The following is a 27,514-nucleotide window of genomic DNA, read 5'->3' as shown; positions in this document are numbered from 1 at the left end:
TTTTGTACAAAGTGAGCCTTACCCGACTGGTAGGTCTAAATCTGATTTCTTTATATCGACGGGTTTTTTACAAAGTGAGCCTTACCTGACTGGTGGGTCTGATTTCTTTATATCGTCGGGTTTTGTACAAAGTGAGCCTTACCCGACTGGTGGGTCTGATTTCTTTATATCGTCGGGTTTTGTACAAAGTGAGCCTTACCTGACTGGTGGGTCTGATTTCTTTATATCGTCGGGTTTTGTACAAATTGAGCCTTACCTGACTAGTAGGTTGGATTTCTTTATATCATCGGGTTTTGTACAACGTGAGCCTTACCTGACTGGTGGGTCTGACTTGTTTATATTGTTGGTTTTTCCGGGCATGAACTCTTTCGCCAAATTCTGTAGACTCGACGACTGAAAACAAAACAATAAGACCAAAGATTATAACGTAACATAGGTTTCATATCACCTACTGAAGAGGTAACCAAGCATTTCAGCGGCGGAGGCCAGATTTAAAAAAACGGCAAAAATGCTCATACTCATACTCATAATCTTTATTGCATATCACATTGTATCTTAACCTATACTTAACATAGAATCGTGTACAACATGACACCCTGTAGGGCACAGCAAACAGTTTATTCAAGAGGAGAACGAGGTTTTTGTACAAGGTTATATAATGGGTACTTTATTAAATATAATTATTGGTCGTGAAAAAATTCATTTAATGTATAATAGGCTTTTTTAATCAGGTGTTCTGCTAATTTTTTAAAGAATTCAACTTGCTATTTCATACTAGGTGCGTGTGTGTAAAAGAGATAATGCCTTTAAATATTTTTTCTGCAATATTGTATTCTTCACGGTATGCTTAATATGGGATGGGGTGGGGTGTTGTTTGCCATCAATCCATCATCATTGAAAAACACTTACTCTCGTTCTTGCAATACAGATGGAGACGTTTTTTACATCAAAGCCGTTCTTCTTTCCTCGCTGAAATTATGAAACAGCTTGAGTAGATATATAATAGGTAATGTCCGACAAGAAATTGTAGAAATTAAAAAGTGACAATACTGTAGTGTCGTCCCGTTTTCTTAGATTGATTTGAAAGGGACGACACTACAGTGTTGCCACTTAATTTCTACTCTTTTTTGCCAGACTGTATTGTATATTGAAGATGAATGCATAATTATTTATTTCTAAGCTTTATACGGTGAAACGATTGGCCTGGCTAGGCCCGTAGGCCCTCTGATTTTTGGAGAAAAGCAGTTGCTAGGGTATTACCGATACAGTCAATGTTCGATCGGACGGTGTGAAAAGGCTTTAAGGGTAACTTACAACTTTGGTGGAGGAGGCGATCTCCATGGAGTCCCTAGCTGCAAGCAGGTTGGTTTTTGGCGGTAATAGGCCACTTGACGTGCTGAAAACAAAGTGAAAATAATGAAGGACACTTGATGATTATCGGAATTATCGGAACTTTAACAACATGACGTTCGTGGTAGGAATAGTAGATTCTGTCACAATAGTATATACAAGTCTCATACAAGTAATTATAGACGCGTCACCGAGCGACCGGGGGTAAGAGAAAGAATATTCATATATGGGCAGCATAGGATTTTTACTCTTTCACTCTTATAAATGTCGGTATTTCGCCATCGCATCCTACCTATGATACCACCCGGTCGGTGATAAGGACAAAGCATGGTACTATTTTCTCTCGTCTCTTATAAGAATCGCAATAAGACTATCTTTCTCTATCAAAGAGTGTCAGGCCCTTGGAGCAAAATGACATATTTACGGCGAGGGCATACATTGAATCCTGAATGAAGCAAAGGGTTCTACACTTGAATCCCGAGCGTAGTAAGGGATTCTAAAATAGAATCCTGAGCGTAGTGAGGGATTCAAGTGTTAACGCCCGAGGTGGAAATATTTTTTCTACCATGTGACACATGCTGCTTTTCACATCACCTATGAGAGGTAATTATATGTTCCAAAATATTATTTAAGGTAAAAAAAATGTATGCAGAAAATTGTCACTTTGATCCCTCCTTCCTAGCAGGGAAGAAAAGTGCCACTGATCCCTCCTAGCAGGGAAAAACCCCTCCCCCTTTCGAATTTCCCCTCTTCCCATTTCGAATGGGTGATGTGAAAAATCTCTTTGTTGGGAAGACTTACATAATTTTCAGGATGGAACCCATGTTGCGCATATCATTGCTGTTGGTGGTCATACGCCGACTGCCGAATCTGGAAGACTAAAGCACAGAATAAGTAATAGTATCATCATACAGAACGGCCACGCACCGCCCCGCCCCGACTCGAATTACCTCGCCCCGCGACACTAGATTGACGACCTTTTGCCGGCCGCTGTACTGTTTTTAAGCAACTTACTTACACAATGGTCACAATGACGCATGCCGCGTGTACAGACGTGCCGTTCACACATAGAAACGCAAGTGATTTTTGATGTATAGCGTGTCCGCCTGTTCCTATCTCTATCGCACGCGCGTAATCATATTGCTGTCCTGCCCATGATGCCGGCGATCAAGGATACTGTGCAAGCGAGATAGCAATTAATTTTTGATGTATAGCGTGTCCGCCTGTTCCTATCTCTATCGCACGCGCGTAATCATATTGCTGTCCTGCCCATGATGCCGGCGATCAAGGATACTGTGCAAGCGAGATAGCAATGTAATTTTGCGCGAGTCGTTGTGCGCATGGCGTGATATTCCCACTTGTCTACTGGCAAATACTTCGGGTATTTATCCTTTAGGAACATCTCGTTGAAAACTCGACCTTATTGCAGTATAAATAAAGCTTACATTGCTAGTCGCTGTCCGAATCGGCCTGGCATTCCCACTTGTCGACTAGCAAATGCTTCGGATATTCGTCTTTCATGACGTCGGCGCGGGGGCAGTCGGGCTTTAGAATCATCTCGTTAAAAACTCGACCTTATTGCAGTATAAATAAAGCTTACATCGCTAGTCGTTGTCCGCATGGGCCTGGCATTCCCACTTGTCGACTGGCAAATGCTTCAGGTATTCATCCTTTATGACCATCTCGTTGAAAACTGGACCTTATTGTAATATAAAAAAAGCTTACTTCGTTGGAGTCGTTGTCCACATGGGCCTGATATTCCCACTTGTCAACTGGCAAATGCTTCGGGTACTCAACCTTTATGACCATCTCGTTGAAAACTGGACGTTATTGTAATATAAACAAAGCTTACTTCGTTGGAGTCGTTGTCCACATGGGCCTGATGGCATTCCCACTTGTCAATTGGCAAATGCTTCGGGTATTCATCTTTGATAACGTCAGCACGGGGACAGTCGGATTTCAAGAACATCTCGTTAAAAACTGGAGGGAAAGAGTAATAAAAATCTTACACAAATCGACCTAAGCTCAATAAGGACAATAAGTCCTCCACACTCATGCGCGAATCACGGCGCGAAGCCGCGAACGCGAGTGTGAAGTCTAGTTCGCTAATCAGGGAAATCGACTGGAGCGGGCTTTATGTTGTGGGTACTAATAGACCTAATAGTACTGGATGACGATATGAATAATATAGATAGATTAGGTAAACATAGATAAATACCTAATTAATAAAAAACATGATAAAGTGTGGCTTTCCAATTAGAGAAGAGGGTTCTAATGTTCATGAAGCATACATAATAAAGAGGGTTTCAACAAATAAAACATTATTTCCCATGCATATAGACATGGTGTATCTTAAAATAGGGATTCCTAAATCCTTTCGCTTCGAGCTCCAAATGAAAAGTTGGCAGGCCGAGGAATACCGATACAATAGTAGTAGGAATGGTAGGAATGAGAAACGTCTCATGACATTCTTGGCTTTTCTGAAGCTTAGTCTTCGGCCTCGCATGAAAGCGCGTAACTAGATTTTGTGATCATAAAAAAACTGGCTCGCTGGCAAACCTTGAGTTTCGATTTTAGACCGAAAAGGAGATGGCGGGACGACTTGGACCTACTCCAAATGGTGGGAAAATGCCGATGACAGGGTCGAAGGAGAAAACATATGTGTTGGGGCATCTCTAGTGTATTTAGTATAGATATTCATACCATAATCTTTCCACTTAGGCGGTGCAGACTTAAGAGTTTCTTTAGCGGAAGCGACGACCTGCCGGCGCTGCGGGGGTAGGAACTCTGCCATGTCTCCGAACATGACGAACGGTTTGCATGGGGACTCTAGCAGCTCCCACCACGTCTTATCTTCTATTACACCTTAATAATGAGAAGCAAAATAATCAGTGATGTTCGAATGAACTAAAAATAACATATAACTTCAATTATTAACTGAAGTAGATATCATACTAAAGAAAAAGTGACCAAGTCCACCGGTGGCCGAGGCGGGAAAAACCCGCGTCTTCAGCTGCGCCGCGTGGCTTCGTATGCTTGTTTGCCACAGACGTAATATAAAAAACCGGCCCAAGTGCGATTCGGACTCGCGCACTAAGGGTTCCGTACCATTACGCAAAAAACTGGCCAAGTGCGAGTCGGACTCGCGCACGAAGGGTTCCGTACCGCTACGCAAGAAACGGCAAAAAATCACGTTTGTCGTATGGGAGCCCCACTTAAATATTTATATTATTCTGTTTTCAGTATTTGTTGTTATAGCGGCAACAGATATACATCATCTGTGAAAATTTCAACTGTCTAGCTATCACGGTTCATGAGATACAGTCTGGTGACAGACGGACAGACAGACAGCGGAAGTTAGTAGTCCCGTTTTTACAAAAATCACGTTTGTTGTATGGGAGCCCCACTTAAATATTTATTTTATTATGTTTTTAGTATTTGTTGTTATAGCGGCAACAGAAATACATTCATCTGTGAAAATTTCAACTGTCTACAGCCACAGATTAATAAATAGTTACTACTACAGCTACAGACAGACACAGACAGCGGACTCTTAGTACCTAATTATAGGGTCCCGTTTTTACCCTCTGGTACGAAACCCTAAAATACTTACCATCTTCGTCTACCACCGTTTTTTCTTCTTCTTCACCTTCACACGTGCACGGGTCTTCCTCAGGGTCATCAACGATAGACGTCTCCGTCCTCAGCAGGGCTGGTAAGTCGAACACGTACTGGTTGGACTCGGGCGTGCCGCCGGCGAAGTGGTACACGTATTCTTGGAACTACGATAGTAGAGAACATATTGTGTGCGAACAAAGTGCCTCTCGTGTCGTGTGTGATAAGGTATTTCACCGTGCGTAGGTAATATAAGGCCACACACACACAACAACTAGGTATTAACGAAATATAATTGTTATAAGAAATAAATAAATGTTATAAATGTATTGTAGGTAACATCCCCATAATGTATCATCAATGCCAAATGCAAATAAATAATTTCAGATTTCTGGAAATAAGTAAAAATTCTACGTACGTACGTGCGTTACGTAGTAATACGTGAATCGTCAAGATTTTAATCAATGTGCCTTGTTAATTTTATTAGCAATGCAACAAGTTGTCTATAATTATTCTGTCAGGCGCTATTAAGGTTATTTTCTATTACATTTAATATTAATATCTATGTATTTAGTATACAATCATGGAGCATCGACTATCGACACAAAGCATTCATCATTTGTTCTTAATTTTATATGTGCTTATCTCTTATCTCCCACAAAAAGCAATAAAACTTGTATGTACGTATAAAATGTAGATCCAAAAATGTTGGATACAAGTCCTTAAATTTATTTTCCCCTCCTCGAAATACCTCTTTAATAATGCTTCTCATTTTCTGTCGCCACTCGTGATCCACGCGAGCTGCTGTCTTGTACCCTCGAGATAGATGGAGTATGAGGCGCTGGCCTTCCGTGAGGATGTCTTGGAGGGTGTGAATGTACTTAGTGTACTCTAGAACAATGTGGGAGGCAGGTAAATCAGCGGCATTAGCATAGTCGCGGTTTTATCGCCTGTAACCATGCCTGTCACGATCTAACTAGAGTAAGACCAAGCTAAAGCCCGGTTCACATTTGTCTGTTGCGTCGTGTTGTGTTGTGTCGTGACGCATATCGGTTTCATACATTTAATAATGATTGCGTGCACATTTGTCTGACGCAGCGTGCATCAGACAAGTGCGAGTCGGACTCACCCAACTAGGGTTCCGTACATTTTTATTATTTGTTGTTATAGCGGCAACAGAAATACATCATCTGCGAAAATTTCAATTCTCTAGCTATCGCGGTGCATGAGATACAGCCTGGTGACAGACAGACAGACGGACAGACAAACAGACGGACAGAGAAGTGATAGTAATAGGGTCCCTACCCTTTGGGTACGGAATTCTAAAAAGGTGGCATTGTCTTGTCTTGCGGCGAACGTCCGACAGCGTCTGTCATCCGACCGGCTAATTTCAGGCCGCTTCTGACCTTTTGAAGGGCTAAAGGCACTTCACACGTGCTCGCAACTGTCAGATGCATAGAAATCTCGCGTGGTGATTTTTGAAAGTAGGTATGACATATTCTGAAGAATAGCGTTTCATATTATTTAACAGAGCACGTTTTTTTTTACTGCGTGTTGTTTATGTAAAAGTATTTGAGAATCCCTTGCACACGTGGAGTTTAAAATAATTGATCTCTGACTAATTTATTCTATTATTGTCATAGACATAGTATACAAGTAGTTAAAGACGTGCCACCGAGCGAGCGGGTAAGAGAAAGAATATTAATATAAAATTTTGGCAGCATAGGATTTTTTCTCTTTCACTCTTATAAATTTCGGTATTTCGCCATCGCCTCATATCTATGATGCCACCCGGTCGGTGATAAGGACAAAGCATGGCACTATTTTCTCTTTTCTCTTATAGGAATCGCAATAAGACTGTCTTTCTATATCAAAGAGTGTCAGGCCCTTGATTATTGTTGACACTTTCTAGATGGATGGATAAGAAACGATTAAAAAAAAAACACCAAAATTGTCTTGAATCAATCAAACAAAAGTAAAATTAATGAATATGCATAGTTATACCTATTAAGAATAAGATTGGATTATTAGGTAAACCTACCGGAAATAATCCTCATCTTTTCCAATTTGGCTTTCCTTCTTTCTGAGCACATAACGTACATCAGACCAGTCATGTTTTTACATTCTAGCTGTGTTTGTAGAGCTTGAACTTTCTCCTTCCTTTCCCTGTGAGCTTCCCGTAACATGTAACACGAGCGGACTTGTTCATGTCTGTAAGAAAGCAAACAATTTTGGACACTAAACTGGAAATATTGTCACATAAGGGATAATGGGAACACTTTCAAAAATAGGCTGCTGGATACACATTTTAGAACTATGAAATGTGCAAAATAAAATACAAGTGCTGGATATCACGCATCAGCTCCAAGAGCTGGTAGTGTATCAAATAAATAATAATAAATAAATAAAACAATTGTGGGATATTTGACGCCCGCTCTGGCCTAGTGGGTCTGGGTAGTGATAGTGACCTTGCCTGTGAAGCCGATGGTCCTGGGTTCGAATCCCGGTAAGGGCATTTATTTGTGTGATGAGCACAGATATTTGTTCCTGAGTCATGGGTATTTTTCTATGTTCGCACTTAAACTATCGTGAGACATATTTCAAAATATTTATCAGTACTGATAAATATTTTTCTATGTGTTTAAGTATTTATATATTATATACAATATCGTTGTCTGAGTACCCATAACACAAGCCTCCTTGGGCTTACCGTGGGACTTAGTAAATTTGTGTAAGAATGTCCCTATAATATTTATTTATTTCCCATGAAATGAAAACAACATCATTTTACTACTTATATTTATTTACATTACTGTAAGCTATAATGTCTTCTGGGGGTCAAAATATGTACCTATTGATATATTTGTGGCTTTCCATGGGAATACCCCTATAGGCATGGAACGCCTTATGTATTCTTCATTTTGTTAATATTAGACATGACTTTCATCAGAAATTGGAGGATTTAAGATTTTGTTAACTTGCAAAAGTTCCACTCAATTACATTTATAAAATCAAATTAAATATTCATTTATTTTAGGCCTGGGGCCCATAAAAATGTTGTTAGTAACAATGCCTTACTCTATATTAGTATATACAACAAGTAATAACAATTAAATCCTTATTGATTAAAAGAAAATGCAAATAAATACTACAAAAATTAATAATTACAAAAATAATAATAATAATTCACAAAATAAAAATTTACACAAGCCCAAGCATTATTTGCCTCCATTTGTCATAAATGGGGCAGTCAAACCTATACGCAAACAGCCCCAGGATGCTGTTGCTGCTACATTTATGAAAACACCACTAGACTGCCAAGAAAATCTCATAAGTTTTAAATATACCGATCCTTACAGACAATAAGTTTTAAAGTTTAGTCACTTGAACAATAAAATAAATAAAATTATCACCTTATCTCTACTTAATAGCGATTAAAACCATTAATAGGAGTTATTTTGTAACATTATACTTACTGCAGCACGAAGTCAAATCGTTCCCGTAGCATACCTAATTGTGTTTTTAATTCATCGTCAAATTCTGTTCTTAATTGAGCTTCTCTTTTAGCAAGCAGAGCTTCGACGTCTGCATCGCCAAACTTTGCACCGGTTATGCTACCAGGTTTCTGAGAATGGATAGAGTCCTTTTTAACTGAAACATCATCCTTTGAGACGAAAGCACTGGGTTGCTCTTCTCTGATCACCGCTAGTCCATCTCCTTCGGCGATTGTGGCGCTACGTTCCCGAGATGAGTGTTGAGACATCTGAAATAATTATTGTATGTGTTCTTTTTAATTTGTTTTGTTGCTTTTTCTCAGAAGCTAAACAAAGATTATTTTAAAGAGTCAAAAGGTTTTTAAATGGTCAGGTTTCCTCAAAAATTTAAGGAAAACATCGTAATGCGACCAAAGAAAGTGCTAAGATAAGAGGGAAGAATCCATTGCCGGCGGGTCTTAAAAAAGCGCCAGTAAAATTATAATGTATCGCAGTTTATTATTACGTACGTAACATGGGTAGTTTGAGAATATTTAAGAAAAAAACTGTTTACAACAAAAAAAGGTGCTGTTCTTGTTTTGACCTGTGCAGCTATTCAAAGAATCATCCCAATATCTACCCGGAACAAAACAATGGGTAGCCCAAAGCCCCAAAGTAGGTAGTAAAATAATGGATAGGAAGGGATAACCGATGCTGTGAATAGCGGAAAGTTTACTTTATTTATTACATATTTTATTAGGGTTAGACGATGGTTAGACGGTTAGAGACAAGTGAGACAACTCCAAGACAACATTCTAGTAATGTCAGCCGAGCTGACCAAACCGCGTGAAATTTAACTTGTGGTATTTTCAATGTATGACATGTGTACGTGTGTTGAACCTCTTATCACATATTTTCTTTGTTGTGGCAACACCTAAATTTTGCAGTCGTGAAGTTCGTAACATGTGATGTTTCGTGAAAAGTGTGAATTTTTTACGAAAAACAACTAGTTATAGTGCCAAATCGTGTTTGAAAGTGTAAAGGAAATATTAGTGTGGTGTTTTTGGTAGTGTAATTTGTGATAGAGGCCTACAAGTCCTCAAGTGCAAATTACATGGATAAAGCCGTCACCTGAGTCCGTAAGGTTAGTACTTTTTTCATCTGTTGTTTGTCCCAAAATAGATTTTTGTGCGGGTCGCAATGATATTTCAGTTTTGTTTGTGTAACGCCTTCATGTGACTTCAGTTTTTTCATGAGACCTTGAACTAGAAACCTGTATCAACCTTATTTCGTTATCAAGGTTAGGAGTAGCGCGCGGGCTTTCGTTTCACGCTGGGAATGTTTACATATATGTCTCCTTACAAACTCTTAAAAACTTTTAAAACCGCTTAAATAAACGTAATTTAGAAATTTGGAGTGGTTTCGTAACGTCCAGTGTGTACAGAGAGCGAAAAATATCGGACAATCGTGACCTAACCTAGAACGAAATCTGGTGCAGTTTTTTTTGCAACAATTGCTTTCCAGTACCGTTAGTTGATCCGTGCGCGTGTAATTAACAGTTTATCACTTAAGTTGAGCGCAGTTTAACTGTAAACTGCAGGTAATCACGTGATAGTTGGATTGTTTTCACATTTTGACAGTTATTGAGTGGATGAGTGCCGCTTATCTGTGTACGCGGTTTTTTCGGCAAATTTTTTACGCATATCATGATAAAATGTGTATATATAGACGTTAGAAAAGTCCAATGAAACTAACTAAGGCCTATTCAAGATATTAAGTGTTCGTTTGTACAATATTTACATTCACATAACCTTACTTATCTATACATGTGGATAGAACAAATTTGTAGAAAATATGTAAATGAGATGTGTTAAGAATAGTGAGGTTAGAATTTAACCTTATTTAACTAAACTAGGCATGTTTCTTTATCTCATTGTTATAAGTACTGTGTATATTGCATGTATAAACCTAGCACATATTCGGTTTTTAGGATAATGGTGTTGTTTACAATCATATGTTTCAATAACCTAAAATTAGGCAAGTATACACACTAGATTGCATCAATTAACAGAATATTAAGCTGTAATGCTTCTCCAATACTAATTTAATTATATTGAAACTATTAACAGTATTGTTCATGTAACAAATGTCCCAGTGTCCAACAATTCTAGAGTTGGCTGTACAGTTTCACTACAGCATCGTCAGTGGCGGATTTGCCCCAAGGCCCAGTAGGCCCCGGCCTAGAACAGCCAGACAATAGGGGCGGCAGTCTATATGATTACCGAGAAAGGGAGGCTAGTACTTACTACAGGGCCTGGGGCTAAAACATTGAGTTCCAGCGATGAATATGGGCTGTTATGTTATTACAGCCATCTTTTTCTTTCTCTTTAGCCCTTTTCTACCCTTCGGGTGTAGGCCTTCATTTTGCGCCATTCGTCACCATCCTGTGCAACTTAGTGCTACTGCTTCCCCGCAGTCCTCTTGATGTCATCGTCCCAACGCATTTAGGGTCTACTTTGAGGATGCTCTTCCCCCCATGGTCACCACTTCAGTAGTCATTTACTTATATGACTTATATGACGTCGAGTTGCGGAAACCAAGCCTGCGAAAACCTATAACCTATTACTCCACGACTCGGTCTTTCGTTCTATATTACATCCATATTCATCTTTATAATACAAAATTTTCGAATGAGTACAAAACAATGACGCTACTAAGGACAGATGTAGCAATTATTTGTAAATCTTGCTACACATTTAATAGAATAGGAACAAAACTATCGTTTCTAACAGTTTATTTCCACCAAATCAACAATAATGGTAACATACTTTATTGTTTATTTGTGTACCAAACATAGTCATTATCACACTCAATCAGAGTTGACATGTTACTCAATGGAATTGCATGACCTGCAGTGCTTTTACGTAAAAGCTGTTTCAAACTAATTAATCAGAAATTCTATTAAATTTCGCTAAATACTATTCTGATTGTTATAATAGTTGATAGGCGGGTAAGGCGTGTACAAATGAAGGCCTGATTCGAATTTGCCAAATTCAGTGCTGCTTTTTTTTAAAAACTAATTCCCAAATAATAGTAATAATAAAGTGAACACCGAAAATAATTCTGCCTGTTAAAAACTTGATATGTGGACATAAGTTGCACATAACTCATATCCAACACAACCTGTTAACCGGTTGGCCTAATCTTGTCTCTGTTACTTAAATTTACTGTTCCAAATGATTGATTTTAATTTGTCAAGTAGTGGTTTCAACTTGTGGGTCAAATATCTCGGCCATTTTTGATTTTAGAGAAAAGTTTTTCCTACAAAAATGCTTATTTTAGCTACGATACCACAATAAAAAATTCTAAGTGTCGGCACCCCCTTTGCTTTAGTCCAACCATCTGCTGTACCAGAAATTTTGTTGATGTGGTATCAGTTACCTGGCGTTAATTATTTTTCGATAAAGAAATCTACATCAACAATCACTATATGAAACTGTTCTCAGATTGGTTATGAGGCCATCAGCTTGCTTAAGCCAATGCCCTATAAATCGGGCGCAAAGACTTGATTTAACAAAGTACCACAGTATTGGCCTATCGGACGGTATGGGGCTGAGTGTCCAAGGAATTTAATCAATCGGATTGAAGTATAAAAAGAAGGTGTTGGCCGTGTCGTCATTGTGTAATGTTTTATATAAATTCCATATTAGCAAATTGTCATACCAATTTGCTTCTAAAAAGAAACTGATTTGACTTGTAGGAGAATGCCCTATTATGACTATACTCTGATTTGTAATTAGATTCCGAAAAACTAACCTCACTCAGATCCTTTTTCTTTCGTAATAATGGAAAATATGTAAAGAAGTAAACTCAAATTTCCCTTTTGCATACTCTAGCATTTAAAATAAATATAGATTTAGCCTTTTAGCTTTGTTTAGTTTCTTAAAACATACGGAAAAGAGAAAAAGTGAGGTTAGTTTTTTGGAATCTAATTACAAATCAGAGTATAATGATAATCTGACAATCATTACATTATGACTTTCAATAATTATGTCAAACAAAGGGATCCCCTATTTAAACAATGAGGTCAACCCCTGATATATAGTCTCTCATCATAGAAACAGTGACAAATTCTTTCAAGACAAAATAAGTACTACAGCCTGTTTAAGTCCCCGCCAAGCTCGGCCGAATTGCACCTTCCCATACAAACGTAGTTCCGCTCTCATTTTAAAACTACGTGTTGGATTGTAATGAAACTTTGCACATACAGTGACATGAGGTATATCTAGGCCTTAAATTAGTTTATATAGCTCCAGTTTATAAAACAAACGAAATAGAGCAAAAACTAGTTTTGTATAAAAAACTTAAATTAGCTGTATTTTTTTACCTATGTTATCTGAAGTCATAGATATACCTTATCCTATTGTAAATACAAAGTTTCAGAGCAATCTAGCTAGTTGTTTTAAAATGAGAGCGTTTGTATGGAGTACAGCTTGCCGGAGACCCTTAATGAGCATGGAGTATGACTCATTTGTATTCAATGTAGGTAATGTTATGCAATTGTATACCCCATTTCAAATATTACCATGGCCCGATTCCACTAGGCCGTCATTAGGCGTAAACAATACGAGTAGCGACAACAAAAGATACCCTCTTTGCGGCGTCGTGTCTTACATGTTACTTTACAGTACATATGGTGCTACTTTCTCGCACTAGTGCGTAAAGTGCACTTTTTGTGCATATGTCGAAAGTTCAAAGGACCATATGTACTGTAAAACTTTGTTCGATACACGTGCGAATAGGTAATTCGCAACTCGTGTCGATTTAAAACACTCCCTGCGGTCGTGTTTTAATTTATCGCCACTCGTTTCGAATTTCCTCTTTTCCGCACTTGTATCGAAAATAACTATTCCAGTCTTAATCCTTTCGTGTTATTATTTGACTGTCATGTCAGTCTGATAAAAAATATTTTAAAACTAGTTAATTTGTAACTGTGTAGACAGCTTATTGGTGATCAATTTGATTAATAAATATAATAAAATGTAAAAAATAAATAAATCAATATAAGTAATTTTTTAAACTGTAGACGACTTTTTCTTTTATTATTTAAAAGTTTTTAGCTTTTTAACTTAGATATTTATATACGCAAGCAGTATCAATATCGCTTAAGTCGACTTTACTTCACTGTAGACTGTAGGTAATAGGCCACCACACGCTGACTTTGCAGAGCAAAGCTTGCAAAGCAATTATTAAACAATAAATCAACATTATGGTTCTCTCTGTGCAGTTTCAAGTGGAATCGGGCTATGGTTAGGGATTGCAATCGGATCCGGTAATCCGGCCGGGTCCGGTATATTTTTCAAGGTGCCGGATCCCGTAAAAAGAATCAAAGCGCTAAGATATAAAATAACAGCTTAAAACAGTGCTAAAATTTAAAGTTCTCGCCAATATTCGAACGTCGCTCGACGCGCGCGATAGGTGCGGTGCGACGTTGCCGCTCTGATGCTCCCCTCCCCGCGTTCCCGCTTATTTGAGTTATTTGTTAGTTCGTCAACTAACTTAGTTGATGCTTGACGCCAGGCTTCGCTATAGGGTGCACAACACGTCGTGGACAAATATTTTTCAACAACACGGTTCTCGCTCATGTCGTCGCAGACATGGACATATTTGGCATCAGTGCATTCAGTGTGATGTTCTGAACACAAATATATGAGATGACAAGCGCGAAAGTAGTGGGGGTAGTTGCTGTGACGTCAAAAAGTCGGCAGTATAAAGTTTTTAACTTTTTTTAATCATACCATGTGGGGTATCAAATGAAAGGGCTTTGTGAGTAGATCACAAATATATAACATACTGTAACATTTTCCCTACTTCGTCTAACAAATGATTAGAAAACATTCAAAAATTTCAATTGACTTTGAACTGCTCTAAATTGAAAATGACCGAATGGATCATTCCAAAATACATACGGAGTAACTGTGAATATCCTCTATATAATGTTAAAAAGTAATTAACCAGATATAACCAAAAATAAGAAAAGTACATCAAGTTGAAACCAAAGAGGATATAATATTATAGAGCGGTACTGTCATAGTAAATTTTGTAACCACAGTAAATTCACTGCCATCTATAGACACACTTTAAAACTAAAAATGAAGATTTATAAAAATATGATAAAATGTATTTAAATATGGATAAATGATTTTTTTTATTTGCATTAATTATTTTTATTATTTTGACCCATATTCTTTCACTGATATGCGTTAAAATTGTGAAATAACAAACGAAGCCGTCAACGCCCTCTATACGAGAGTAGGCCAAAGGTAGTAGCGACATCTGATCGAGAATCAAATTTTCGTGATTTTCGAGGCACGTTTTTTCCTTAGACTGTATCCAACTATATCTATCTTTGTTGAAACAAAGTATAATTTCTGTTACATTATACTGCAACTATTATTAAAACAAACAAAAAACCAGACTGTTTACATATATTTTTGAAATGGTCTTTTCACTAGCTTTCATTTGGTACCCCTATATATTGCTATAGTAAGAAAAAAAACAATCCCCCCCCCCCTCCCTTTTTCATTAGCGGGCGCCATTTTCAAAATTTATATAGCCCATATGAGATCTGGTTGAATTCGTCTGAATTGTGTTAGTGACAATGGGCGTAAGGAGGACACAATCCTGTATGATACCTAGTCTGGAGCAGAGATGGGCATTAATCGATTAATCTTTTAGTTAACTAATCAATCGATTAAAAATATCAATCGTCATTTTTTAATCGCGATTAATTTAGTTGCGATTAAATTAGTTGTGAGAATGTTCGACTAACAACTAAATTAGTTTTAGTTTCAATCGACTAAATTTCACGATTAAATCTATATTAAAACTACGTAGTCGCCCGTTTTTGCATTTTTTATCTTGCAATATGTAACTACAAGTACGTATGTATGTAACATACGGAGGTACTCGTATGTTGTAACTATGTTAGTTTGGGTAGAATTTTGCGACTTATTTTGAAGCAGATATCTTCATCCGATTGAGCTAAAATTATGTATACACGTTTAGTTTGAAATGCTTGAATGACAATGCAAATATTGCCATAATATTATTATAACGATATATTGGTAATAACGACAAATAGCGAAAAACTGCATTGTTTACAAATCGCAAACAATAAAGTAGGTTGGTGCATTATTAATACTTTGAATTATACGATACTGAGTAAATCTTAGACATAGAAACTATCAATATTTTGCTGTCTCTGATAGTAAAACTCTTTTTAGTGTCACGCGGTGACAAAACAATGGGATAATCCTACTTACCTGGCCTGGAAGTTGTTTGTTGCATTTTGGTGCAAGTGCCGACGCATCTTCTAAAAATAACACGTTCTATTGAATGACACATCTGCATGTTGTTTATTATCTACGCGGTCTATTTTGTTTTCAACGTGTGGTCATTAAAAATATTTAAACCTCTTTGTAAAGAACTCTCAGCGTTAACTATGGTACATTTTCCTTGCGTCATTCTACATTCAAATATATCGATCAACATACATATTTTATTTATTACCGCTATTGCCAATATATTGGACCGGTAGCGATTTGGTCGATCAGCCGCTTGTTTCATATACAAAGTTTGATTTATTATTAACTGTGTTTTTTAATGTTTTATCTTATCACATATAAACATCTTACTGTATAAACAGCGTTGATTTTTTTGATATTTTTTGCTTTGAATGTTTCATACCTACAAAGTTTGATTTATTATAACTGTGTTTTTTAATGTTTTATCTTATCACATATGAACATGTTATTGTATAAACAACGTTGATTTGTTGATAATTTTTGCTTTTAATTATTATTTTTACGATTGCAAGACTAACCTCATATAGTTTAACTAAATACATATCATGGTTGCTTTTATATTTAATATACAAAGTTTGATTTATATAATTGTGTTTTTTAAGTGTTATTTTACTAATGCACAAAGTACCCAGTTCTTATTTACCCTTAGATAAGAGAAATTTAATCCAATTTCAGACAGATGCACTACTTTAGTAGCAAAATAATAGTGAGAACAGATCTCACTCCTTAGAAACGGTCAAAATATCGTAAGTAATACATGACTATTTTATTTTTAAACATCCGTTAAGATGTCCTAATCAGTCTGTCAACATAGCCATACCGAGGTATTCTATTCAATTTGCTTCTAACATTAGTCGCGAGAAAATAGTCTAACTAATTAGTCGATTACAAAATGTAGTTGTCCGAAATCAATCGGCAACTAATTTAGTTGCAACTAAATTAGTTGCACTCTATACAACTAAGATTGATCAATCGTCGTTTTCAATCGTCAGTCGCAACTAATTCTTGTAATCTTAATCGTTAATCGTTAGTCGATTACATTTTGCCCATCTCTGGTCTGGAGTATGACACTTTCTTATAAATACATATGAAGGCCAAAATTAGACCCAGTTTATTGTTAGGACTTTTTGCAATTCAATTTCTTTTGCTATCAAATGTTGGGTGCTGCTTTTTAGAGTTCCGTACCCAAAGGGTAAAAACGGGACCCTATTACTAAGACTCCGCTGTCCGTCTGTCTGACACCAGGCTGTATCTCATGAACCATGATAGCTAGACATTTGAAATTTTCACAGATGATGTATTTCTGTTGCCGCTATAACAACAAATACTAAAAAGTACGGAACCCTCGGTGCGCGAGTCCGACTCGCACTTGGCCGGTTTTTTTTTTAACTCACTCAATGTTAGTCACCCTGCCTATGAATCGGCAGGTCCCGAGTTCGAATCCTGGCCAGGACGTTTATTTATGTGTTCATCAGAAATATTTGTTCTTAAGTTATGAATGTGATGTGATCTACGTATCGAGAATTTATATTGCCGCCAATTATTCACACAAGCTTTGCTTATATAGTTTGAGACTAGGTTGATCTGTGTACGATTGTCCCCAAAATATCCATACAAATATTATAAATGTGAAAGTTGATGAACCGATTTAGTTGAAATTTGGTATACATATAGTTTGTCCCGGGGTAGGACATAGGATACTTCTTATCCCAGAACTCGCCCCTTAAGGGGGTATAAATTTGTACGGGGAATCAATAACCACTGAACCGATTTAGATGAAACTTGGTATGGGGATAGTTTGAGCTGTGGGGAAGGATATAGAATAATTTTCATCCCCGAAATCATCCCTTAAGGGTGTAAAAAATGGGGTGGAAATTTATAGTGGACCAATTTGGGAGTGAAAAAAAGATGGATTTAAAAGCAGATTTGTTTAAAAATTAAGGTACCCAAATTACTAATTCCACGCAGACGAAGTCGCGGGAAACAACTAGTTTTTATATAAACAGGTACACTAGTATGGGGTCCATCAAGACATTATTACTTAGAAAATATGACTATACCAGGTTCTTACAAGCTAATTATAATAATAAATGAACCTACCTTCAAGTATAAATATTGTTTGAACACACGAAATAAAGCATTACTTGTATTTTTTGTAATTTTATAACTTTTTACGATTTTTTTTGTTATGTTTTGATATTTTGTTATGATTGTTAGACAGTCGGTCAACTGTCTGTCATAATGACTTAAACCTGCCAGTAATTAATTTAAAGTTTGAAGCATAGTCTAGTTTGATTGACCACATATTTATCATTAGAATTTCAACTTTAACTTTTTGCATTTAAGGTTCAAATTAGATTAGACTTTCGTGAAACGTAACTCATCAACATATGGAATTTTTAGGAAAACCTATTCTATTGGAAAGTAACCTTTAGTTCTAATCGACAATTTCTTCTTTCCAGCGATGGAGTCACATGTTCTGAACACATACCACCAGGCTCGCTACCGCACCATCGGCCACAAGAGGATGGGTTCCACCAGTGACCTCTCCTCGGAGAGCAGCTGCAACCAGAACAGCCCAGAGTACTCCCAGGCCCAGCCAGAGTATGGGAGGAATTATGAGGGCAATGAGGAGTACTGGAGTCAAGCGGTAAGATACTAGTTAAAAAATTATATTTCCGCCTTTATACGTCCCAGGCATCCGTTTCCGTATATATTCCGTACATAAGTTCCGAAAAACTACTTTGGTACGAGCCCCGATTTCAAATCACGACCACCAGTCTTACAAGATTCGATTTTTTCCTTTGACAATACCGTCTTACATAAAAATGTATTATTAGGCAACAAGCCAGTTTACAAGCTCAATTTGATCATGCCCTTGTAATTTTTAGGCAAACACAACTCAAACAAGTCAAGACTCTAGTTCAGACGAAGAGGAAAACGTAGAGGTCGTCGAACTCGATAATTACTACGACGAAAATGCCGAAGACACTCTAGTCGAAGGCGACGACTATGACGTCATCCAGGTATATGCCGTGCATCCAGACTTAGACCTCGAAGCGTCATCCGACGAAGAGCAACAAGATTACTGTGTAGCTGAAGAAGATAATTCAGAAGAAGAATACGCACAAGATCCCCAATATACAGAAGAAACACAATACGAATACCAAGAGAATAGAACAGATATATGCCAAGATGGTTTAGATATTAACCTAGATGGTCCAGTAGTTTCAAATGTCGATGAGTATTTTATCAAAGAAAAACCTAAACCTATCTTGGATATGAAAGATGAACCTGTAGTTAAAGATGTTGATGAATATTTTATTAAAGATACTAAACCAGTAGCTCAAGTCCCAGATGTTGATGAGTTCTTTATTAAGGAAAAAGAGCCTGAGGACACTAAAACGCAATCTGATATTGTTCAAAGTGTTCCTCAGGTTGAACCTATTGTCAATGCTAAAGAACCAGTACATCACGAACCAGATCCCATTGCAGAGGTTTCTATTAATGAGTCTGATTTAGATGTCCTTCCAAACATAGAGGAAATCAAAAGGTACCTGCTTGAAGATATTCCTTATAAATTCAAGACTACGCAACGATCATGTTCCGTACCTCATTCTCCGATGCACCATTTAGCGTGCATGGACATTGACGACACAAAAACCTGCCTAAGCTTCGAAGATCTGAACCTAGACTTATCTGATTTAGCATTCGACAACGACAAGTACAAATCAGACAGTGGTAATAAAATCGACGACATTCCACGAACTTTAACGGACGAGGATGTAAATAGCTTTTTGATTACCAACAAAACTGAAGAGAAACCTGAGAAGAACGACGACGATTTTAGCTCTCAAGATATGGAGATAGATAACCCTGTAGACGCAACTATTCACGTAGAGACTCCGCGAACATCGACTCCTATCAAAAAACCGAACGTCTTAGACTTTTGCATAGAAAAACCAGCGGTCACGCCAGTCAAATTTGAACCCAGTGATGTCAAAACGGAAACTGATGATTTTGTCGACGTAGAATCCTGCAACGACGCGGCAATACCGGTGCTCGCGGCGAACAACGTGAATTCCCTTTTAGAACAGTTTGAAGCTAACGAAAAGTTCGCGACCAAACCGAAAAGGCCGAAGGAGGAGCCTAAACCCAAACCTAATGGCCTGACGAATGGTATGCGTTTGCAGGACGCAGGCATCCAGCTCAACAAGAACAAGATGCGGCAAATACTGGTGAGTACATACCCTTCTTCCTCTAGGTGAAGCTCTGTATACTAGACTATCAGTATCAGTATACTCGTTTGCAGATGCCGCCAAAAGCGGCGCTGCGGCGCTCGTTGAGCCCGCCCGCGGCTCCCACACCGCCCGCACAGCCGGCGCAGCGCTCCGACCACGACTATTGCAGCAAGAAACGCCACAGCCTGCCCACTCTCAAGGGCGGACAGAGCCTCCTCAAACCCGAGGTCCTCTCCAGTAACAGCCGAATCCTCAACTCCAGGCACCGATCCTGCAAAAACAAAAAAGTCGTCTACCATCTCAGCAGTGACGACGAAAGCGACAAGTCTGCCAAAAACAGAAAAAGAGATGACGATGACGATGTGAAAGCTAAAAAGTCCACCCTGAAACAACCTATAAAACAGCCAACTTTATCAAATTGTCGGAAAAAACTCTCACCCCCGCATAGTGCTAACGATACTTGTAAAGATAAAATTAACAGTTCTGTGATGGTTAAAAATGCTTCTAAAGCAAGTGATACTCTCGGTAGTCAAACGAACATTAGCATTAAGTTAACTATTAAAAATAAATCAGAGGTTATACTTAATAACTGTGATGATAAAGGCTATCGAAATGTTAAAGATATTGTAAAGTGTACTTCTAGTGTTAGTAGTATCGCTGAAACTGTTAAAATACAGGAATTAGATAGCGAGAAAAATAAATGTGTAAATAATAGTGACAATAATTGTGCGAGTGTAGTAGTTAAGACCGAAGCCCGTCCGAAAGAGGAGAACTTTTACACGGCGTTGTTTAGCAATAAGCAAGATGTACAGATACCGCAAACGATGGAACTCAAAACCGAAAAGAGACCAATAGACGAGGAACTTAAAGTTATAGTTGATATATCGAACAAAAACGAAATGGAGCAGCCTCAAAAGAAAAAGAAACTAAATCTCCAAGAATACAAGATGCGAAGATCGGTTACCTCAAATAATAGCTCTGCAGCCGTAAGTCCTGAAGCGATATTTCCTGATTTACCCAGCCCATGTCCTTTGGAAAAAGTTGTCATTAATCATGTAAATGTTACACCTCCGAATGAAACAATAAACCCAACTGAACAGAAGAACCCTGAAGCACCAAAGAAAATCTTTGATCCAATCAGAGAGGCATCTAGGAAAATACTCATGAACACCAAGAAACATAAAGCCGAGGCTATGAGAAAGAGGGATGAAGATATCGTCATGAGCAAGATACCAAAAGTAGAGAATTTGGAACTGCAACCTCTAATAAGTGACGCTGAAATGCTAAAAATAGTTGGAGGTATGGCACCAGTGGAAGTGCCAGTTATAAAGAATGAAAAACCAAAAGCAACTGATTATGAAGAAATAGTACTAGTTAGCGTCGGTACAAATACTGATGAAAACATATTTAGACAAATGGAAAAGACTAAACATAAAGAAGTTAGGAAATCTCAGTCACCTCCATTAGACGCTAAAGCACTAATCAATTTTAAGATCAAAAAGTCCGAGGCAGTTCTCAAGCAAAATGTCTTTGACGCAAAAGCGCAAAAAATCAACGCACGAAACGAAAAACGTAGTCCCGATAAAAGTGACAAGAGAAATGCTGACGTCAAAATAGATAAAGAAAGATATAAGGACATAACGGCTGCTTTAAAGAGTGTAGAAAAGCAAGTAGATACTAAAATATCCAGTAATTCTCTATTCGCGTCTATTCAAGATGTTGTTCTGAAAAAAGCGCCGGAAGAAACAGCTCAGAAACCAAACCAACAGCCTAAACCAGTTAAAACTTATAAGACTACTATAGTGCGGGAATATGATACTAAAGCAGATCACGGAGAAGACAAAATTATCCTACATTTAGGCAAGCATAGGAGAAAACCTGAATCTGCTAGTGTTGTAGTTCAAACTGAGGTAGAACAACCAGCTGTTGTAGTACAACCGAAAAAAGCAGCTACTAAAGATACGAGTCCTGTGCAAAGGAAGAGGAATGACAGTGACATGTCTATGTCAAGCGATGTTAGCCTTTCACGAGACAAAACAGGCAGCGTAGATGTTAACAAATCAAAAGAGACAGCCAAGCGTTCCCGCTCGGTCGAAAAGCTATCTCGCTCAGTCGATAAGCGGCCACGCTCAAGCGAGAAACGCTCGCGCTCTAGAGAGAAGCGATCTAGATCTCGCGATCGCTACGAGAGATATAGACGGCGATCAAGATCTCACAGTCGCAGAAGACGAAGATCTCGCAGTAGAAGCCTCAGAACAAGGCGTTCACGCTCTATCGACCGGTACAGACGACGAAGGCGCGAATCTCCTTACAAAAGAAAACGAACCAGATCCCCGTACCGTAGACGCTCACCGTCCCCACGTAGAGACTACCGCCGTTCCCACTCTAGATCCAGATCTAGGCACGACTCTGCAAGATCTAAAAGCCCTAGGAAAACCCCCCCTCGCGCTGAGAAGAAGTGCGAGAAATCTTACACTCCTCCTTTAAGAAAACCGACCATATCTGAAAGTTCTGATTCTTCCTCTAGGTAAGCATGGTGCTTTAATATATATTTTTGTTGCAGGTATTTTGGAGCTTAAATTTGCTCCATAATTTTTAGAACACAAGAATGGGTATAGTATCCTTAAAAGAGACATATGTACATAATCGCGGATTTTTTTGTAGACCAATGAAAGAGAGATAGTTCCACCATACATTGTGTTGTTAGATATCAAACGGAGTGGGCGTTTTTGATTAAAGCTCTTAGCCAACGTGATTTTAGGTATCTAGTAATTAAACCTTTTTTGCGTTCCTCTAAATTTGTCCATGAGTATATATCTTACCTGTCACTTTGAACTCTTTTTCTGCAGCGTCCTGATGGCGCACTGTGATCCCAACTACTAGTTTTACATCTAATTGCCGGTTGCACATATCATAATAACACTACCTTTTATTGTTTAGTTCGTCGTCTTCGTCCAGTTCATCATCCTCATCGTCGTCCAATGAGTCAAACTCCGTCCGTTCGGGGCGCTCGTGCAGTCCAAAACAAGAGCCTTACAGATTGAAGTACAGGAGCTACAGCCCCGATGACAGGTAATATTAAACTAATGGCTCTGTAAACTGTAGACTTTGAGAACCCTATCCTCCTAAGGCCCAAGGTCCTACCTATAGGACTTCTTTAGTTCGATGAAATTTAAATCGTATTCATTTGGTGCAAAATTTCAATAAAATTAATTTAGTAATCTATAGCGGGGAACAGCTGGTCAGCCGTACATTACATACGAAAACATTTTTCCCCAAGGTAAAAGTAAAAGGTGTAAAACTGTGGGGCACATTTATTTTGTTAGACTATCTTATACTAGCGACCCGCCTCGGTTTCGCACGGGTAGTTCAACCAGTTTACACATAACCTTCACAAATTAACTTAAACCTTCCTCTAGAATCACTATTGATAGGTGAAAACCGCATGAAAATCCGTTCATTAGTTTTTGAGTTTATCGAGAACATACAGACAGACTTGTTTTATACGGTGTAGTGACAGTCCATGAATCTTCGCTCTACAATAAATTACAATTTTTATAAATGTTGCAGAGAAAGCAACAAGCCGGTGGAAGAGAGACGCATAGTGTTCGTCGGCAAGCTGGAAAAGGATAGCACTAAGGCGACGTTGCGAGCTCAGTTCTCCAAGTTCGGCCATATTATTGAAGTGCGGCTGCATAATAAGGAGGATGGGTGAGTGTTATTTTAATAGGTAACTTTTAACCTTTTCGACGCCGTGTCAAACACAAAAGCTGTCATCCAGACGCCACGTCACTGAAGTGTCAAAAGTGAAATTGAACTTTATCCATATATATGTAGGTCTATGTTGCTCTGTGGTCTATGACCGATTAATCGGTCTTTGGCGCTGGACCTACAATGGCGTCCAAAAGGTTAAACACACTGGTGTAATCAAAATTGGTTACTGTAGGATTTCCATATAAAGTGATGCAATTTTTCATCGCTCTTGAGGTATATGAATTGATTAATATTAGTCCCAGTAATCCTTATCCAAGATTTTTTATAGCTTCATTCTAAGAAACTATACAGTTAGAATCCGCTTATAATGACATCGACGGGAAGTGACAAACACGTCATACTAAGCGGACCATAGTTGATTAACTTCTTACTTTTGTGAATTTTCCAAATTCATCTCAAATTCCTTTGAGTTTTGTTAACCTTGTAAAATTATCAATTTGTCACCGAGAATCAAAACTAAAACAACTTATTAATGTATTTTTATTATTAAGCATAGAGACTATACATCTCTGTTATAGTGTAGTAATTATTTATTTTGAGATTATTATAATGTAATGTTTACCCAAGTATTGGCTGTTGTATTTATAAATGTTGCTAAAATACATAGTTTTCCATGGTATAATAATATCAAGGTACTCTCTTCCGAGACTCGCGAACCACGACTCTGACACAAGCCTACGTCATCGTGCTGTTAACAGGTTCACGATGACGTAGGCTTGAGTCAGTCACGTGGTTCGCGAGTCTCGGAAGAGAGTACCAGGCGGAGTATATTATTATACCATGATATTTTTCATATCACTGTATATGTTGTATTGACTTGTAAAAGAGCCCTTGAGGCCTACTTGCAGAATACATTGTTGCAGAATAATTTTGTATTTCGTGTCGACAGAATATTGTCTCTGCCTTCCCACGTCCGCTATATGTCGTTACGCGATTTCATACTTTTTGAAAACAGTCCTTGGGGTTAGGTTAAATGAGCTCCCTGCCGAGGTCTTCCCGAGGGGCTACAGTATGGGGTTCTTCAAAAAAGGAGTGTACAGGTTTTTAAAGGGTCGGCAACGCGCGTGTAATATCTCTGGAGTTGCAGGCGTTCATAGGCTACGGTAACTGCTTACCATCAGGCGGGCCGTATGCTTGATTGCCACCGACGTGGTATAAAAAAAAAAAAAAAAAACGGCTATTTTGTCATAAAGGCGTCTCTCGTGGAGTTGAACGAAGTGAAGGACTCTTAACTACATAGCTATTGTAAATGACGTAGTAACAAGTTATTCTAATACATTGTCGTGTCGTATAGGACTCGTTACGGCTTCGTGACGTACTCGCGCGGTCGCGACGCGTATAGCGCGGTGGAGGCCGCCAGCCAGTTCCCGCAGTACGACGTCGGCTTCGGCGGCCGCCGCGCGTTCTGCAGGCAGTCCTACGCCGACCTAGGTCAGTACACCCACAGATAAGATAAGATAAGATCCTAAAGCCTTCCAGTCGCAGTACGACGTCGGCTTCGGCGGCCGCCGCGCGTTCTGCAGGCAGTCCTACGCCGACCTAGGTCAGTACACCCACAGATAAGATAAGATCCTAAAGCCTTCCAGTCGCAGTACGACGTCGGCTTCGGCGGCCGCCGCGCGTTCTGCAGGCAGTCCTACGCCGACCTAGGTCAGTACACCCACAGATAAGATAAGATAAGATCCTAAAGCCTTCCAGTCGCAGTACGACGTCGGCTTCGGCGGCCGCCGCGCGTTCTGCAGGCAGTCCTACGCCGACCTAGGTCAGTACACCCAGAGATAAGATAAGATAAGATCCTAAAGCCTTCCAGTCGCAGTACGACGTAGGCTTCGGCGGCCGCCGCGCGTTCTGCAGGCAGTCCTACGCCGACCTAGGTCAGTACACCCACAGATAAGATAAGATAAGATCCTAAAGCCTTCCAGTCGCAGTACGACGTCGCCTTCGGCGGCCGCCGCGCGTTCTGCAGGCAGTCCTACGCCGACCTAGGTCAGTACACCCACAGATAAGATAAGATAAGATCCTAAAGCCTTCCAGTCGCAGTACGACGTCGGCTTCGGCGGCCGCCGCGCGTTCTGCAGGCAGTCCTACGCCGACCTAGGTCAGTACACCCACAGATAAGATAAGATAAGATCCTAAAGCCTTCCAGTCGCAGTACGACGTCGGCTTCGGCGGCCGCCGCGCGTTCTGCAGGCAGTCCTACGCCGACCTAGGTCAGTACACCCACAGATAAGATAAGATAAGATCCTAAAGCCTTCCAGTCGCAGTACGACGTCGGCTTCGGCGGCCGCCGCGCGTTCTGCAGGCAGTCCTACGCCGACCTAGGTCAGTACACCCACAGATAAGATAAGATAAGATCCTAAAGCCTTCCAGTCGCAGTACGACGTCGGCTTCGGCGGCCGCCGCGCGTTCTGCAGGCAGTCCTACGCCGACCTAGGTCAGTACACCCACAGATAAGATAAGATAAGATCCTAAAGCCTTCCAGTCGCATTACGACGTCGGCTTCGGCGGCCGCCGCGCGTTCTGCAGGCAGTCCTACGCCGACCTAGGTCAGTACACCCACAGATAAGATAAGATAAGATCCTAAAGCCTTCCAGTCGCATTACGACGTCGGCTTCGGCGGCCGCCGCGCGTTCTGCAGGCAGTCCTACGCCGACCTAGGTCAGTACACCCACAGATAAGATAAGATAAGATCCTAAAGCCTTCCAGTCGCAGTACGACGTCGGCTTCGGCGGCCGCCGCGCGTTCTGCAGGCAGTCCTACGCCGACCTAGGTCAGTACACCCACAGATAAGATAAGATAAGATCCTAAAGCCTTCCAGTCGCAGTACGACGTCGGCTTCGGCGGCCGCCGCGCGTTCTGCAGGCAGTCCTACGCCGACCTAGGTCAGTACACCCACAGATAAGATAAGATAAGATCCTAAAGCCTTCCAGTCGCATTACGACGTCGGCTTCGGCGGCCGCCGCGCGTTCTGCAGGCAGTCCTACGCCGACCTAGGTCAGTACACCCACAGATAAGATAAGATAAGATCCTAAAGCCTTCCAATCGCAGTACGACGTCGGCTTCGGCGGCCGCCGCGCGTTTTTCAGGCAGTCCTACGCCGACCTAGGTCAGTACACCCACAGATAAGATAAGATTTTAAATGTGGTACCAACCTATTTCGCATATTCCGAAATTAATGTAGTACAATCCGTGCCCTAACATTATCCACTTTTTTATAAAAGTAATATGGCGACGTGGGTACTTAAGTTCGGGCACCGTACTAAATGAAAAGCATATGCACGCTGCTCTGCTGGCCAGCGATCCATTGTCACAAATCAATCCGCAACATTTACGAAACTTAAACACCCCCCTGCGTCACTCGCACTTCGCGTTAAAAAAATATTTGAATTTGTAATCGGAAATCTACCGCTGTACAACCTGTATAAACAACCTTCTCTGCACCTGTGTCCATAAATTTACCATACAATTAATTTGAACCCACAGACGGTCTAGAAGCGGATTACGTAGAGAGCGCGTTCCACGGCGCACCGACCGCGCACTCGCGCCGCGACGACATGTCCTTCGAGCAGATGTTGCTCGACGTCAAAAAGAAGCTAAGTCAGCGTAAGAAAGACGACGACAAGCCTTGACACTGTCATGGATAGCCAGGGGACGGGAAACACTCTATATTAGCCATTTTAGTCGCGCGACACAT

General features: G+C 39.6%; 2 protein-coding genes across 2 annotated transcripts in view; one reads left to right on the top strand and one right to left on the bottom strand.

Moving 5' to 3' along the window:
• Positions 1–18,055, bottom strand: part of LOC134750489 (uncharacterized) — a 23,303-nt gene extending 5,248 nt beyond the window's left edge. Inside the window, exons 1-11 of the mRNA XM_063685667.1 lie at positions 17,906–18,055; positions 8,442–8,728; positions 7,007–7,176; positions 5,717–5,856; positions 4,964–5,132; positions 4,054–4,215; positions 3,203–3,330; positions 2,152–2,228; positions 1,315–1,396; positions 910–969; positions 314–393 (exon numbers count right to left, since the gene is read on the bottom strand). Coding sequence (XP_063541737.1) covers positions 314–393; positions 910–969; positions 1,315–1,396; positions 2,152–2,228; positions 3,203–3,330; positions 4,054–4,215; positions 4,964–5,132; positions 5,717–5,856; positions 7,007–7,176; positions 8,442–8,728 — 1,355 coding nt within the window. The 5' untranslated portion in view covers positions 17,906–18,055. The remainder of the gene's footprint in view (positions 1–313; positions 394–909; positions 970–1,314; positions 1,397–2,151; positions 2,229–3,202; positions 3,331–4,053; positions 4,216–4,963; positions 5,133–5,716; positions 5,857–7,006; positions 7,177–8,441; positions 8,729–17,905) is intronic.
• On the top strand, positions 9,288–27,514 carry LOC134750471 (uncharacterized). The gene is made up of 8 exons (XM_063685631.1): positions 9,288–9,582; positions 18,268–18,455; positions 18,697–20,043; positions 20,118–22,573; positions 22,987–23,118; positions 23,617–23,757; positions 25,115–25,251; positions 27,304–27,514. The coding sequence occupies exons 2-8, from the start codon at positions 18,270–18,272 to the stop codon at positions 27,447–27,449; spliced, it is 4,545 nt and encodes a 1,514-aa protein (XP_063541701.1). The 5' UTR covers positions 9,288–9,582; positions 18,268–18,269; the 3' UTR covers positions 27,450–27,514.

Source organism: Cydia strobilella, chromosome 20, assembly GCF_947568885.1.
Source record: "Cydia strobilella chromosome 20, ilCydStro3.1, whole genome shotgun sequence".
NCBI classification, from domain to species: domain Eukaryota; kingdom Metazoa; phylum Arthropoda; class Insecta; order Lepidoptera; family Tortricidae; genus Cydia; species Cydia strobilella.
This window is presented reverse-complemented; position numbering and strand designations above follow the sequence as displayed.